Genomic DNA, 16,380 nt, shown 5'->3' on the forward strand with positions numbered 1-16,380 from the left:
GGAAATCGGATCAGGGGCGGGCAGTTAGAATTTGATCCATAGACAGGTAACTCAAGCAATCCCTTTTGTCACTGCAGTCAGACCTATATAAATCCGCCTTGACGTGCAGCAGTCACCACACCGCTTTCCTCTCTGCTGGATCACCAACCGGGCGAGAACCCCCTAAACACGGTGAGTTGCTGGGTGGATTCAGAGAGGACGCTGCTGATGGGAAGTGGCTGACTTTCATTTGCTTTAAAAGACTTTGCAGATGTGGATTTTCTGTGTATTCAGAGCACTTTAGAGGACAGGTGAATCAATTGGGTACTTATTTTCCATAAAAGTTATTTCCATCATGTTTAATTCATTGGATGAGACGTTATTTGACAGAGAAGAAAGATTAATGTACATGCTGACTTTCATGGCCGCTGACTTCTCAATGTCAGTGTTGACACCGGCACACATTTTACTCTCCATCAGTGTCAAGTTAGAGGGTTTGCTTCTGTACCTGGCTACATGTGTTAATAATTCACCACGGTTGTTCCTCCTACAGGAATAAAATGTCGCTCTCATCTATCCTTTCCGCTGATGCCATCGACAGTGCTATCAAGGACTGCCAAGGTATCGTCTTCCACCAATATCATTATTGCTCTCTTTGTTGGATCTTTTTGCTTTCTTTAGTTCTATACAGTCTTTCTACTGGAGCCTGCTCAGTCAATAGGGTTGTCTCTATTTGATGGCCAACTGGAAGACTGCAAAATGTTGACATTAAAGTTGAAGTACAGAATAACCTGAGGTGCAGGTTAAGAGATTTCTTGAGCATCAATTGGGCACAAGCCTCAAGCTAAAGAGAGACTAGATATGATCCTGTTAGTATTATTATCACTGGAGGAGAAGGATGATTAAACATTTGCTCCTCAAACCTTTTTAAAAAATGAAACAGATTCAGGAGCAATATTTTCTCCATACTATGTATGTCACACTTACTAATACCACATCAGTCATTGTCGTGTTTCCAGTGTTTGAACCAGCACTAAATGTTGAAGTTCCTGACTCTGCTCTCTATATTCTCCTCCAGCACCGGACTCCTTCTGCCACAGGAAGTTTTTCCAGCAGTGCGGCCTCACCAAGAAGAGCCCCCAGGAAGTGAAGAAGGTTTTCGGGATCCTGGACAATGATGGCAGCGGTTTTGTTGAGGAGGAAGAGCTCAAGTAAGCGAGCAGCCAGTTCACTAACTACAGACATTTATATATTGTGCCCAGGATGTAAAGGATCCTGACTTCTGGCTTTGTGGCTGTTGCTGTGCGTCCAGTTGTTACCTCTAACTTGTGTCTCTCTGTGTACGCCAGGTTTTTCCTCCAGAGGTTTTCCCCTGGGGCACGCGTTCTGTCCGACAAGGAGACGAAGGAATTCCTGTGTGCTGCTGATGACGATAGCGACGGCCGGATTGGAGCAGACGGTGAGTGGATCCACATCTATTTGATATATTATGCCAGACATGCATGTGTGTATCTGTAACTAGAAAACCACGACGCTTTAGGAAACAATTCTCCACATTTTACATTTTTAAATAGAATGCAGATTGACTAAATGTGTTGTATTATTAGGGAAGTCTGGTTTTCAGGGTGCTTGAAGGAGAGACAGTTATATATTCCAGTACTAAAATCAAACAAGCAGCCATGATAATTACCCCAACAATGTTGCTTTTGACCATCTGCGATTTTACATTTTAGTTTGTTAGACTTATCGTGTTAACGAAATGTTAAAAGCACAGTGGCAGTGAAGTTTTGCACCACCGTGCTCTCTCTAATGGATCATATCCGTCATGTTACCAAATATAAAATACACATATTTTAGAGTTAGGTGTCAGACAGATGAGGTGAATAATCATCTGATCAATTTGTGTTTCTTTTCTCCTCAGAGTTCCAGGCCATGGTCTTGTCTTAAACAACTGGACTCCATCGCTCCAGGTCGTTCTGACCCCCCTCAACCCGCCCCTCCTCCACTGCTTCAAGGGCTCACTTAGTTTTATTATTTTCCATCTGGTTAGATAAAAACTTTTGAATCTGTTTTTTTTTTTTTTTTCAAGACTCGTTCCAGTCCATAGTCATCCACATTCACATCATAATTTGTTTTCCATATTTTAAACATATCATAAAGCTGTATTTCCCAAATCAATGTAAAATTTCCCAAATTACTGACAAAATAAAAGAATAAAATCCAAATCTTGAGGCTATTTTTCCTTATTTATATTCAACAGCTTTGTGTGTTTCTGAATGTCTTTTACTCATACGTATGTGGTTTGAGGTGACACACGGTGGCATGGCAAGAAAAATACACAGTATGGTGATCAAGGGAGTGTTGAACTGTTTCATATGCACAAGTCTCATTAACTTTTATGAAGTGGGAATTCATGTATCCACATGCTGATCCAGATGTGCCCATGCACAAAACAAACACACAAGTCCTTATATCTTCTCGTGAAACGTGTCCTGAAAACACAGGGTTTCTGATTGAGGTGTACATACAGTACAGGTGTGTGTGTGTGTGTGTGTGTGTGTGTGTGTGTGTGTGTGTGTGTGTGAGAGAGAGCGAGAGGTTATAGATTCATAGAGCTAGCACAGAGAAAAAGCAGACGTGGTGACCTTGATGACCACCTGAGTGTCACTGCGACTGGATCGAGTGACACCTGACCTCAGCTATGTAAATAAACCCAGCTGAGCCTTGGTGTGTCTCAGGCTAGAGCAACAAAAAACACACCCACACACACATCCTAATGAATTTGCAAAAATCAAATATGAGATCAGACACAGACGGCACTCCATGCAAGCAGACATAATCCCAAATATGCACATGAACCCACATCAGGGTGGATGTTAATATATGCACCAGTGTGAGCGTGTAGATGTGTGCGATGCACAGAAGAAGATTGCAAACTCTGCAGAAAGCTATAGCTGTGGATGCTAGCCTCACATGTACTCCCCTGCCAGGTTTGCCTTGATAGCTCAGGAGAGCTTGTTCAGGATATATTAAAGGAGAGTTATTACACTCACACAAACTCTCAGACAGAAGACTGACCATCGAACAGCTCCGCATCCTCCCTCCGAGAGACATTAAATAGCACTTACAGGATTCATGGGATTAAAATTAACAACTGCTTCCCTATTTACCCACCCACAAGAGGCGCCAAAATACAGAGCACCACGCGTTCTTGCAGTGGTTCCAGCTTAGTGTCATTTCAATTACCTGTATATTACAGGGGGAACCTGACTATTACAGCAGACACCTGCTACTCAGAACTACAGGGCATACCCTGATATTAGCATGAGGTCGTAGTCACCAGTGCAGGATGTGTAGTCACACCTGCTGTTTGATTCAGATGGTGTGCTGTAATAATGATAGTGTTCCTTATTCAGCCATGCACATACTGCCTGTGTGTCCTTATATATATAAGGACAAGGGTTGGGGAAGCCAGTAGGTAACACTATAGCCACAGGACACACGACGGAGCAGTGACCCCTGCGGGTCAAGAGAAGCGAGTGGTAAACAGGAAGGAAATGTGAGCCAACAGGTCGACACTGACTGCTGGATGTGTTGCGGTGGGACAGCAGAACATGATAATGTGACAAGCAGATTACCTGGTCTCAAGGGCGGAGGGAGAGAGGGAGAGAGAGAGAGAGAGAGAGAGAGAGAGAGAGAGAGAGAGAGAGAGAGAGAGAGAGACTCTGTGTGTAGCTCTGTTTCTCTCTACGACAGCACAGCTCTGACAGGCCAATAATGTCCGACAGTCCTGGGGGGCTGACAATATGAGCAACATGACAAAACAACATTTTGCTCATATTGGACTGCAGGTTGGACATTGAGTATGTAACGCACGTTAAAATCTGAGTTCCTTTGAACTATTTATTCTGTTGATGGGAATAAAGCGAAATCTTAAACAGTAGAGTAAATACATGTTCTGGGGCTCATGCCATTAGAATATATTTTGGGGATGAGGAATATTCCTTACACTACAACCCGTATCTATTCTACACCATCTATGTGATCAATGAGGGTGTTGTTTTGCATTCTAAGAATTAAGGTTACAAAAAAAAATGCAATGGAAATGTCATCAGGGCTGAATTCAGTAGTACAGGTCATAGAAGTGGTAACAGTAGTAGTAGTCACCTTCAAATGTTAGGATGCAGCATTAGGTAACAAACAAAGGATTCGGAAGAAATTAAGCACTCGCTAGCAGCAAACTTGACTTAACGATTAACTTACTTTTACTTCACTTTAACTTAACTGCTTTTATATTGAAACGTTTTGTGGGACTACTAATACTGTACCATGTGACTGGTCTGGAAGGGCACTTGAGGATGGACACATGGGCCTCGTCTGCTTGTCTCTTCAATAATTGATGTCCTCGCTTCATTGTCACCAAAAACTCATATCAAGAAAGGAGTGTCAGGCTCCCCTTACTGATTAAGTCTGTGTGAAACTTTAATGTGCACCCCATCTTCAACCGATAACAAACCGAAGTGCTCAAGCAAACGCGGTGAAAGGAAGTTGAACCATTTGGACGTTCCGCTCTGCGTCCAGCGCCTGCCGTGACACACACTGATCATATTTTGACTCGCTCCACAGTCTTTTCGGAGCCTGGAGGTCTCAGAGATGTTGCTACCCGATCGTCTGAACAGGGAGGAACATCGTGAAAGATTTAACTGCCGTGTTAGGATGACTGAATGGGCTTTGTGAGCTCTGTGCAGGAACTCCATCCATAATGCAGGGGATGACAGCATTGCCTCTGTTCTCCAACAAGCATTAGTCCTAAGCCTTTGCCTATGATGTCTGCGTGCAGCTTCCCTTCATTAATGAATGATAGGCCACGCACATATCAATGGCCACCCCTGATACACACAGGGCCTTCGTGGAAGGCGATTTCTAGAAATCTATTTCCACCCTGCCTTGAGCGTATTGTTTACATATCCGCTAATTGATGTTTTATTTATATATATATATATATATATATATATATATATATATATATATATACACATCTATTCACTCGACTTAAATTTGCAACTAAAAGCCACACCCTGCCTAATCCCCTGAACAGCTGTCACATGTTGCTGACTCACCCTCAGACTGAGTAATGGCTGTCGTGGAGAGGTAGACGGGTACTTTGCTGACTTTTCCCAAATGAGAGGGCACAATAAGATAAGATGGCGAGAGTCCTGGACAAACATACTTCGACTATAATGGAGGCAAATGATTGGAGAAGATGTCTGTGTCCCGGTGGAGTTTGGTCAGTAAACACCAAACAACAAATGCCACAAAAGCACTTACATACTTCATAAACTTGCATTACACGCATGGTGCGATCAGAAGCTCAGACATTACTTGTCTGCGTCTTAAAATGTAGTTTACGGTCAAAGTGTATCGTCATCGACTAATACTACACCTACAAATGAGTACATGCCTTTAATCTCTTTAAAGCTGTTCAAATAACCAACAACAACAACAAGCCTTGAGTATCAACGTCATCCTTTCCCAGCACACCTGTGGACTGAGTACTCCACATGTACAGTGATATGATGGTTCCTTCTATGAACTTAATGCCCTATAGTGCATCTTAACCGTGATATTAATATTCAAGTTAGTGAGATTCAATAACTACACTGAACCTGTGTACCACGTCCAATTTATAAGACGTGTTCAAAGCAAACGTTTGATTTACGTTTTGGAGTTTACAAATGGAATTAGTTATCTTATTCAACTCTCTGCCGGAGAGCAAATGAGTGTATTTCCCAAAATTACTAAATGCATTCCTCTCAGGCAGTGTAAGCATCTCTAAGTAAAGTATTCATTGCATCAGTTCACACACTATTTATCTATGTCGGTGACCCAGTAAGACTGTAACTGACAGGACAAGGCCTTTGTCACTCCCCACCCTACACCCATGTTACCCACAGCCTGACAGGATAGACTTCCACGTCCCTTGTTCCTCCATGATTTAGAGAACTACTGTGAACTGTCAGGTTTCAGCTCCCTCTGTATAGTCTCAGTTTCTTTCTCGGGTCTTACTCTGGCCATCAGATCCGACCATTACCTCTGTAGAGCTGCCAGGTTTGATTCAATCCCTTGTGATTGAATAACAGAGGCTAGACTGAGCTAATTGATTTTGATCTGTGTTACAGGTTGACTGCTGTAGGACTGAAGCAGTCGCATCTAAAAAAAAAACTTTGTCTATTTGAACCCAGGAGATCACAGTGATGGTGATGTCAGGCGAGACACGAGAAAACAAAAAGCAGACAGACTGCATGAGTCTCAAGGTACAAAACTCTACTACGTATTAACTGCCATGGTAGACTATAGTAATGTATATTTGGAAAGAAAATGTTACGTTATCTCTTACTTATATTCCTCCTAATCTGTCCTTAAAGATGAGGTACTATAGGTGACTATAGACCGTTGACTAGCAGACTCTTGTATAGTCACACATACACAGTTGTGCACATGCAAGCTCACACACAAGGTTTAAACAAAAGTCACATTCATATACATATACACATACAAATATACACATTTGAACATTGTATCACATACTTATTGATTATACCATTCTTTATGGAATAATTGAAAAATAAAACTTGTATTATTTATATATATATTTATTAGTAAAAACGTATTTATTTAAGTTTATAGACTGAACTATTTGTAGCGTAGATATGGAAGGCCTTCGTGGATGGCATGAAAAACTATAAAACAGTCATTCTTTGCTAAATGTCAAAGAAATGCCTGCTCATAAAACGGTTAACCTAGGAAGTATACCACATGTACAATTCAAATGCACTGTGACGTCTCTACAGGTATGATGTAAAAACCTCACAACAAGATGCTTTCTCTTGTATAAAAGAAAAACAATCGTACAAAATTAAAATTAAACGACATATTGTCCATTGTACTGATATTACTGAGATTATAATTATTATGATTATTTCACGACTCCACAGATTAAACCCTACTTTGCATCATCATCTTTGAATCAGTCTGCCTTAGTTGAGTCATGGTTAAGTGCAGAAGTTCACTCAAGTACGACCGACTCCTCTGTTGACTGCTGACCTCCCGCAATCATTTTACAGAAATGGGAATGTGAGAAATTATACTGTGGCGCCCTCTAGTGCACGTGCGATGACACGCGCAGCGAGAGATGTGGCGGTGCGCGATGTAACTGTGAATCTGGATGGTTTTAACACAACTGTGTGAATATTAAAACAGTGTATGAAAAGGTAATTTACTGTGTAATCTCAAACGAATTCATATAACTAATTTTACTTTCACCGGATGTGAGGTCACCGTGGCCTCCTTCCTGTGTGAACGTGAGCGTCGGTGGCCGCTGCTGCTGCCTGTCAACATCACAGCCCCAGAAGAAGACGTCTTGTGTTCGGGATTTTGAAGTAAACTGTTTGTCTCTGACAGAGCACTAGCTGTCCTCCGCCATGTCCATGTACCAGGTAAAGCCCGTCTGTCGGAGCCTCATAACGACAGATTTACCAACCTGCATGTACAACTTACGAAATGTCCACGCGCAGCAAGGAAACAGCAGCACGTCTGAGCACGCGCTTCAGGTAACTCTTAACTGATTTCATTTCGACACGGTTAATTCTTTTTTTTTTTCCTGTAGGTTGTATTTTGCCCTCGTTGTTGCCCAGAACTCGTTTTGATAACTGTGCATCTCCCGCGGTGTGTTAGCATTAGCTTACGTTAGCCAAGTTCGCTAGCTAGCCAAGTTAGCTTGTCAGGAAAATTAGCTCAGTTGTGGCTGATGCAACAACTAACGTTACTGCACGTCTCCACTGTTCCGACGTTTAAAGATTAATGTTGTATTAATGTTTTTATAATGGAGTATATTAGTCCATTTTTATATTGGTCCATATGTTTACACTGTCGTTATTACTAATCCTTAGTGCACATCACGATGGCATGTCTTCTCATGGTCCTTAACAGGTTAGGTTACTGTAACATTACTTAAATACAGTTTTCTACCGTTAGTCTATTTGAGTATTTCATGCCATTTTATTATACTCGCGCTGCACTTCAATTTAAAGCTATGTTTTTATTACTTGTTACTCTACTGCATTAATATGACAGCTATGACTAGTTACTTTACACATTCAAATATATACATGCATTGTAATAGACATAAAATATGATTTATTTTTATAGATTAAACTACATAACCGATGGTAACGTTATATGAAACTACCACAGTAAAATGCTACTTACACATGACATCAGCAATATTAATACTGCATATAAAAGTGCATGAGTACATTTACTTTTGATACTTAACGTACATTTAGCTAGTATTACATAGTTATCGATAAGTAATATTTTTAATGCAGGACGTTTACTTGTAATGGAGTATTTTTGCAGTGTGATTATGATACTTTTACTTGTGTGTCTGAGTACTTCCTCTAACCCTGCAGTGTGTTGTTCACTGTTGACTTTAATCTGGAGTAGACATTGTGGCACAAATTACCAGCAGCCTTTATAAGCCAATAACCATTGACCTGGGATATGTTAAATATGTTCTCAACACTGAATCTGTTATCTGTGCAGTCCGTTAAACGTTGGGACACCAGCTAACACCCAGGTTGTAAAACTGCTGCAGGATTGTGCTCAAATTCTAAAAAAACAGTGAATGCTTTCACCCATTTGCGGTTTCAGCCTAAACGAGCGACTCTTTCTGTGTCCCCAGAATGGCGAAGTGGACCCTGCAGTCAAAGCTCTGGAGGCCCGACAGGATGAGATCATGAGGAAGCTGTACGAGCTGAAGGCAGCGGTGGAGGGCCTGGCCAAGACGGTGTCCACCCCGGATGCCGATCTGGACCTGACAGTCAGCAGCAGCCTCTCATCCCAAAGCCCCGCCTCCACAACCTTCAAAGGCGTCACAGACCTGGACACGCTGTTGGGCAAGGTGAGAGTCTCGGCATGAAACTAGTGAATTCAGTTTAACTAGTGAGTATTATACTAAAGTGATATTCTGCATGAAATATGTACTGGCAGAACCTGTTTCTTGCAACTGACATACTTTGACTTTATCTTCTCTGGGGCAGCAACTGTAGATGTTGTCCTGATCACGGCCATCATACCTGTCATTAGAAGTGATTAATACCTTGCTAACCTGCACAACTTGTTTGTTTTGGAATTTGTCTTGAAGCACATTTCATGGTGTGATTGCAGTTTGTGCATGCTGGATTGTCCTAGTTAGAGTAGACACATATTGTATTACGTCAGTTATTTCCGGATGATTCGACTATTTACCTTGTCATCTTGTTTATGTCACAAGGATCTCGGTGCTCTCCGAGATATCGTCATAAACGCCAACCCGGCGCAGCCCCCTCTGACCCTGCTGGTGCTCCACAGTGTGCTGTGTCAGCGCTATCGAGTGCTCTCCACCGTCCACGTCCACTCCTCAACCGCCAGCGTGCCGCCACAGCTCCTGTCCTGCCTCGGCCCACGCCACGCAGACAGCTATGCCCGCCAGATGTTCCAGCTGGGCTTCACCCTCATATGGAAAGATGGTAATTCACAAATCTTGTAGTGAATGAAAACAGACAGTATGTCCATACTGTACTTGAACTAGGTTGATACGCTGGTGCCACGTGGCCCTGGTAAACAACTAGCAAGGAGCTCCACGACAATGCTGGATAATTTAGATGAAATGTTTTGTTACTGTGTGTAGACGGTTAGATTATAAAACAAATAGTCATTGTGTTTTAGGAATGCTATTTCTAAGTGTTGCGTTCATGTTATCAATAACATATTGACATGGATAGGGTAAATGCTTGTGCCCTTGTTTACCTGGAAACATGTTTATCCTTTTGCACACATCAGTCCCCAAACTGCAGATGAAGTTCAGCATCCAGAACATGTGTCCCGTCGAGGGCGAGGCCAACGTGGCGCGCTTCCTCTTCAAGCTGCTGTCTCCCTACCCCAGTGACCCGGCCGTGGCCACGCTGGTGGACAGCTGGGTGGACACGGCTTTCTTCCAGCTGGCGGAGGGCAGCGCCAAGGAGCGGGCCGCCGTCCTGCGGGCCCTCAACTCCGCTCTGGGCCGCGGCCCCTGGCTGGCCGGGCCAGAGTTCTCCCTGGCCGACATAGCCTGCTATTGCTGCGTGCTGCAAAGCGGCCCCGCCTCCTCTACTCCCGCTAACGTCCAGCGCTGGATCAAGTCCTGTGAGAACCTGGGCCACTTCAGCCCTGCCAGGCTATTTCTGAAGTGACCGGGGGCCGTCACGGGACCAGAAACCAGAAAGGGTGTCTTACCCGAGCAAAGTGAGAGAAGGGCATTAGATTATTAAAATATCCCAGCCGTGTCTGGAACCCCTCTAATGCTTCCCTCCTTACTGTAATATATCAGAACTGACAAAGACTCTGTAGAAGCATTATGGTTGAGTATGAAAGTAACATATTTGTCTCTGCCATGTTGCTTTTGTATAACAAAGGGATTCTTAGGGAGGAAGCATGGGAGGACAGTAAAGACGAGGGCTTGGTGACGGATTAAATCAAAGGTACTGACAGAAGTAACACACTCTGTACACTTTCCACCCACTTTGTGCCTAACATGACCCTGTTCTAAATGTGTGTGCTGACAGGTATTACTAGGTGTTCTCATGGGTAATACTTTGCACCGTTGTTTTATTTTAAACCATTAAAACTTCCACTTTGGATCAAACTTTGAGCTGCGACCTGGGGTTTGTTTTATTTGAATGTTCGATCAATTTAATAGCAAATTTCCTTTAAAAAAAACAACTAACGTGTCTTACTGAAGTGCACCTCTGTGTCCTACAGGTGGCAGGATTGTCATATAGTTTGAAGATAATGTAGTCATTCAGTAACTTCCTTCACCTGCTGATCCAGAGTCAGGGCTGTACCTTGTCCCACCGTACAAGAAGTGGAAGGTAGGGAAAAATCACATTTTGGAAATATCTTTACCTGGCTTCCATGTCTCTGGACAGTGTAAAATATCTGGTGGCAATCTGTGTCCTCCCTACCGAGTGCTCCAGTGTTGTCATTGGACGACTGCAACAAACGAACACATTAACACAGTGAGGAGGATACTAAAGCAAATACAAAGTAAGGGAATTATGGGTTATGAAGCTGCTGTTTCCCTTATCAGCTGGTGTGTTGTTGAATAGAATCCCAACACTCTGTCTCTCAAGCAGAGCAGACTTTAGAGCAGTGAGGGCAGTTCCACAGCAGGAGAGTTTTAAACCTAAATCTCTCTCTGGCAGGCAAAGTCAAAGAAAGACTAGAATACATACATAAAGATGCACACATGCAATGGTGTCGAAAAGAAGAAAAAGCAAATCCCAGGGCGTTTCACGCTCTCTGGGTTTGACATCTCTCAGAAGTTGTCATGTCAGCTCGGGCCCTCGCAGAGTCTGTGTTTGAGTGTGTTTGTGTGCTCTCACAGCCTCCTGCTGGTCTCCAGGCAGCTGTCTGACAAGACCAGCGCTTTTAACTGACATGTGGACGCGTGGCGCTGAATACACGTTTTTGACGTGTGACACAAACTGACTTCTTTTAAAAAAACGGTGATCCGTATCTGTTGATGCACTTCTCTAATCCAATTACTTTAGTTAACAAACTGCAAAGAAGCAAGATGCAGACAGAAACAAATAAGTCTCTTTCCTTGTCTCTTTATATATGATATAAAACATACAGACAGGAGATGCATTCTCATTGAGCACCTGTAGAAAAAACTAACTGAACTGAAAGACAAAAATCACTTCAGTTTAACCCTGTGGCTACTTCAAATCACAACAATAGCTAGATAGAAAGATGCTTTTGTTAGTATAAGCGGTCCTCGAATGTCATTGTCCATGATTGTCAATTAAGGTATTTTCATTAAGCCATTCAGGAGTCGGGAGATATATGCTGTGCCTATCAAACAAGATACGGGAAGAATATTAACACATACGGGCTAAATTGTCTGAAATAAAATATTGCTCAGGGTTTTTTTTAAGCACAATATGGTTTTGATTCTGCATCAATTAAAAGGCCGAGAGGAGACGCACGCCGTCTAATGTTTTCACTCTGTGAGCAACGCGCACACGTGACTGTTGTATCTCAAAAGCTGAATGCGTTCAAAGTAGTCGTCGGTCAGGAAGTTCCTCTGCGAGGTGACCAGGTTGCCTTTCTGACTGAAGAGGCGCTGGATGGGGGCCGTGGACGGCAGCGTGGTGTTGTATTTGAGGAAGAGCTGCTTCATCCTGGGGAAGTCCTGAAGGCACTCGAGGCTCTTCCCCGTTCCTTCGACGTACTTGCGGATCTCCTCCGTCACGCCCCGTTGCTGGATCTGAATGGCGGGCTTCACAGACCCGTAGCTGAAGAAGTCGTCTTCCGACTCGATGGTCGACACGCTCCGGGTGGAGTTGGCCTCGATCATGATGCCGGGATCTATCTGGGAGGCCTCTGTGGCCAGCAGGGAGCACATCTCCTCCCGGTCGGAGGCGGCCATCCACCACAGGCGAAACTGCGGCGTCGTCGCCGTCGCAATTTTCGCCTCCGTGCTGGCGAACAGCTCCAGGAACCGCGCGTCGATGGCCACCACGATGGCGCCGATGACGTCGCCGAAGTAGTTCGCCGAATCCTTCTGCTCGCTCAGCTTGTTCTTCAGACTGAGCACGGTCGGGATGACCAGACCCAGGTAGCACTTCTGCTCCGCTTGGAAAAGTTCAAGTGCAAAAGCGAGCGGGTGGAACACGGTCACGTATTCTTTGAGGAAGGCCATCTCCTCCGGCTGCAGGCGCGGGACCTCCAGGCGGGCGCCCAGCTCCGTCAGCTCCTGCTCGGTGAGCGAGACGATCTTCTGCACGGCGCAGTACTCCACGTTCCAGCGTATGACGGCGGGCACGACCAGGGCCATCTTTCCGATTGCGTCCGCTGCGTCCATGCCCACCTGGAGGTGGTGGCATTTGCTCCATAGGGAGTACACCTTGGCCATTGTGCTGTAATGCAGCTGGCACATGGGCCCCTGTGACACGGCCTGCCAGAAGTCCTCCGTGACGATGAGCTCCAGGGTGTGCGACGCGCAGCGCTGCACGGTGGGCAGGAACAGGAGCATGTCCTGCTCCGGCTCGCCCTCCAGCACGGCGTTCACGTTCTCGTAGAAGCCGATGTCGTCGTCGCTCTCCGGGCTGTCCAAGGCGAACTCCTTGAACACGCTGACGAAGGGGCTGCCGTTGTCCGTGACCGTGGTCTGAACTTTGCTCTCGATGTTGTACGCCACGTGGATGTCGTGTATCCGCCCGGCGATGGTGTCGTGCGTGATTCGGCCCTGCAGCCGGGCGAACCCCAGGGCGGCGGACTTCCTCTCCAGAGAATGCCTGTCGATCCATTGGCAGGTCATCCCGAAGAAGCTTCTGTTGTTGGCCGTCCAGATGTCGGCCGTGGTGCACACGTACAGGATGCTGCTGAGTTTGGCCATCAGCTCCTCCCGCATCCTGGAGAAACCCTGGTCCACCTTTGTAAACAAGGTCACCCTGTCCATGGACTTCAGCCCCCCAGTTAAGCCCGAAACCAGCTTCCTGAAGCCAGGCTGCTCGAGCACGTAAAACGACTGGCAGTCCTCCACGATGAAGTTGAAAATCAGCTCGTCGATCTTCGCTTGGGTCATGCACTTGGAGATGATTTCCGCTTTCAGCCTTTTGAGTTGGCAGTGCCGGCTCTCCTCACCGTTGAGCTCTTCTTTCTTCCTCCCCCTCTTGACATCGGGCCTGGCTTCACAGCCCAAGTGGGTTCTCTGCAGGACGAAACGCCCACAAGGGCTCATGTCAGTTTGTTGGACACGTGCCATTTGTATGTTCTCAGTTTCTATTAGTTTATAAACTTAACATGCAAAGGGAAAAGAAAAAAACTCAAAATGCCACTTGTGAAATTATTTTTGTTTTTGTTTGTCCAGCGAAGGAGAAAAATAAAGCGCCTCCAGCGCCACGAGTCGGTAATCAACACGCAGCTCCAATGTAACGTTATTTATCACTAAGTATTCATTCATTTAAAACGTGAACCTGACGGTTACAGGATGTCATTACAGGGGGATCAACGAGTGTTACTCACGTCTAAATGCTTCTTCAGGTTTGACGTGGAGGTTTTCGACGTGGAGAGCAGGTTAACCCTCGGCAGACACAGATTACACTGGACGATGATATTTTTCCCTTGATCTGCCTTGTACGTGAAATGGTGGCGATAACGCCAAGTATGCATGGCCGATTTGATCTCGCCGCTGCCTTCTTGGTGATCAACATGCATTTCGGACATTATCTCCGCCGTTGTCGACATCTGGAAATATAATAAAAGTATCGTAATCCAATTTAGTAATCGTGATTACACGTAAAGTAACGATGGCGGTAGAGAAATCCTCATGAAAAGGGGCAGGCCTTTGTTCAGATGTGGCCCAGTGAGCGAACGAGGAGCGGACACTGTCGTCACTCCTCGTTTTCGCACATGCGCGTTGAGAGTCCGCGACAGCCAATTGAGAGAATGGCCACGGTGGAGCGAGGCGCATGCGTCGTACTCACACGGGCGAGCTCGCCATTACGTCACGGTCCTCTCCTTGTGGCTTTTACTCGCATTCGCTGGAAGTACTTTTACCAGCGTTTCCTTTTTCTCTGGCGCTGCTGAGGGTTTGGCGCCACCTGCAGGGCAGCGGAAGGCACAACGTTTTAATTGAGACATTGAATTAAAAAACATGCAGTCAGGTTTTATTCAATAGAGACAATACAGTAAAATGTAAATGACCATTTGAGCAGCAATCACAACAAAAAACAGCTATAGAAGGAGAAATATATTTAGTCAGAAACAAAGAAATAGGAATTAAATTACTTATCATGATCTATCACAGTTGTATATTTCATTTTGAAATGCATAAAAAGTAAAAAAATAAAATAAAAAAATGTTGGGTTGCACATTGTCCGGCTTATTCTTTCACTAAATGAAAACATTGCAGCTGACAGTTCTCTAACTGTTCTATTATAAATATATTCATAGCATTTAAAGTCCCCCTCTGTTCAATACTGTGCTCCTCTGATTGCTTCTTCACCGTGATGCTTTAGACTCACTGTGCATAATAATGTATGTGCAGAGTTTTACACTATAATGCTGTTTTCACATTCATCCGTTGAAGGGCAAAGGTTTAGCATGTGGACAGATGAGCGCGATCATGTGACGTCACAGCTGGTCCGTGAGCCAATCGTGGTCCAGTATGTGTAGCACACATGTGTACTTGAACACACTGAGAATGGACTTTATAGAGAGGTAGGTCTTGTGTCTATTTAGTAAAACATTTTGAAACAAATCATAGTTGCATATAGCCTACTGTAGATTCTGTGTTTTTCAAGGCGGGAGGAGCAGATAGAATAATCTTTAACATGGTAATTGTTGCACAAAATAACACACAAACGTTTATTCCAAGTAGAGTATTTTCATATGTTTTAAAATATGTCTGGAAGGGATCTTTAAAGATCAGAACTTACTTGTGATGCTCATTCATTCATGTGGGAACTTGGCTCTAAAAGGGCACTAACTTACCCAAAGGAATTAAAACAAGAGAGACGGATACTCTGAGAAATAGAAGCCTAGAAGTACAAACAGCTTCACACACAACCAGACCTTGTCTTAACCTCATACCACTCTTTGTTCCCTGCTCGCACTACTTCACCTGTATTGCAGGGCCTCTCAGGTGTCCTCCAGTGGTTTGACTTGTGAAAGCTGTTTTTTCTATAAATGTGACAAAGGAATAGAGCCAATTCTTATTCTAGGATGAACTGCAGGGTGAAATTAACCAGCCTGCTGGTCAGATTTCCACAGAAACCAGACTGGCAACACCAACAAGATCCAGTTGGCATGAATGGTGTTTCTTTTTGCCTGTTTAGTAAACCAATTTGTCCGCTATATGTTCAAAGTCAGAAGCCGGGGAGAGAAGAGTTTGAGTGAGACATGGAGATTTTGCAAGTTATTCACATTCATTATATTCTCTTCACTATGTTTTCCCCTTAAAATGTTATGCCACATTATTCACTTTACTTTATTCATTTTATTTTGCTTTAGTGGGACACACATTGCCGTTCACACCTTACTTATCTTTCTATCATTTACTTTCAGCATCCTCTCGGTATGATCTTGGGAAATCAGATGAACCTGAGTGATGTGCTGTGTGATAACACGAGCTCACCAAACATCTAATTGCTTTTTTTAATGCTCTGTTCCGAGGGAGGGCTGGCTGTTTGGCGTTAGTGCACCACAGAGAAGGACCGTTGTGTCCAAACCTCTCCGTATTTCTCTCCCCAACCCCCAACCTCATCCACGCGGCAGTTTTGGTAATATCTTCAGAATTCAGTAGAGAGTTTCCAA

General features: G+C 44.3%; 3 protein-coding genes across 3 annotated transcripts; 2 read left to right on the forward strand and 1 right to left on the reverse strand.

The window, feature by feature from the left end:
• The first annotated feature begins 539 nt into the window (after positions 1–539).
• On the forward strand, positions 540–2,445 carry pvalb8 (parvalbumin 8). The gene is made up of 4 exons (XM_076080773.1): positions 540–600; positions 1,058–1,190; positions 1,329–1,438; positions 1,901–2,445. The coding sequence occupies exons 1-4, from the start codon at positions 540–542 to the stop codon at positions 1,924–1,926; spliced, it is 330 nt and encodes a 109-aa protein (XP_075936888.1). The 3' UTR covers positions 1,927–2,445.
• A 4,876-nt stretch (positions 2,446–7,321) lies between these two features.
• aimp2 (aminoacyl tRNA synthetase complex interacting multifunctional protein 2) lies at positions 7,322–10,708 on the forward strand. The gene is made up of 4 exons (XM_076086088.1): positions 7,322–7,589; positions 8,723–8,941; positions 9,314–9,548; positions 9,862–10,708. The coding sequence occupies exons 1-4, from the start codon at positions 7,461–7,463 to the stop codon at positions 10,248–10,250; spliced, it is 972 nt and encodes a 323-aa protein (XP_075942203.1). The 5' UTR covers positions 7,322–7,460; the 3' UTR covers positions 10,251–10,708.
• A 945-nt stretch (positions 10,709–11,653) lies between these two features.
• Positions 11,654–14,478, reverse strand: zbedx (zinc finger BED-type containing X). Its single transcript, XM_076086087.1, has 2 exons — positions 14,089–14,478; positions 11,654–13,774 (listed from the first exon to the last, which is right to left on the reverse strand). The coding sequence occupies exons 1-2, from the start codon at positions 14,308–14,310 to the stop codon at positions 12,062–12,064; spliced, it is 1,935 nt and encodes a 644-aa protein (XP_075942202.1). The 5' UTR covers positions 14,311–14,478; the 3' UTR covers positions 11,654–12,061.
• Positions 14,479–16,380: the final 1,902 nt, after the last annotated feature.

Source organism: Anarhichas minor, unplaced genomic scaffold (genome assembly GCF_050575085.1).
Source record: "Anarhichas minor isolate MPS153535 unplaced genomic scaffold, ASM5057508v1 ptg000007l, whole genome shotgun sequence".
In the NCBI taxonomy this organism is placed as follows: domain Eukaryota; kingdom Metazoa; phylum Chordata; class Actinopteri; order Perciformes; family Anarhichadidae; genus Anarhichas; species Anarhichas minor.

Excerpts from the sequence above, each read along its gene's own strand:
- pvalb8 (XM_076080773.1), top strand. The coding sequence starts at position 540 with ATGTCGCTCTCATCTATCCTTTCCGCTGATGCCATCGACAGTGCTATC. Across the intron at positions 1,191-1,328 it reads GTTGAGGAGGAAGAGCTCAA|GTTTTTCCTCCAGAGGTTTT; the intron begins GTAAGCGAGCAG and ends TGTGTACGCCAG. Across the intron at positions 1,439-1,900 it reads CGGCCGGATTGGAGCAGACG|AGTTCCAGGCCATGGTCTTG; the intron begins GTGAGTGGATCC and ends TTTTCTCCTCAG.
- zbedx (XM_076086087.1), bottom strand. The coding sequence starts at position 14,310 with ATGTCGACAACGGCGGAGATAATGTCCGAAATGCATGTTGATCACCAA. Across the intron at positions 13,775-14,088 it reads ACCTGAAGAAGCATTTAGAC|AGAACCCACTTGGGCTGTGA; the intron begins GTGAGTAACACT and ends TTCGTCCTGCAG.
- aimp2 (XM_076086088.1), top strand. The coding sequence starts at position 7,461 with ATGTCCATGTACCAGGTAAAGCCCGTCTGTCGGAGCCTCATAACGACA. Across the intron at positions 7,590-8,722 it reads CGTCTGAGCACGCGCTTCAG|AATGGCGAAGTGGACCCTGC; the intron begins GTAACTCTTAAC and ends CTGTGTCCCCAG. Across the intron at positions 8,942-9,313 it reads TGGACACGCTGTTGGGCAAG|GATCTCGGTGCTCTCCGAGA; the intron begins GTGAGAGTCTCG and ends TTATGTCACAAG.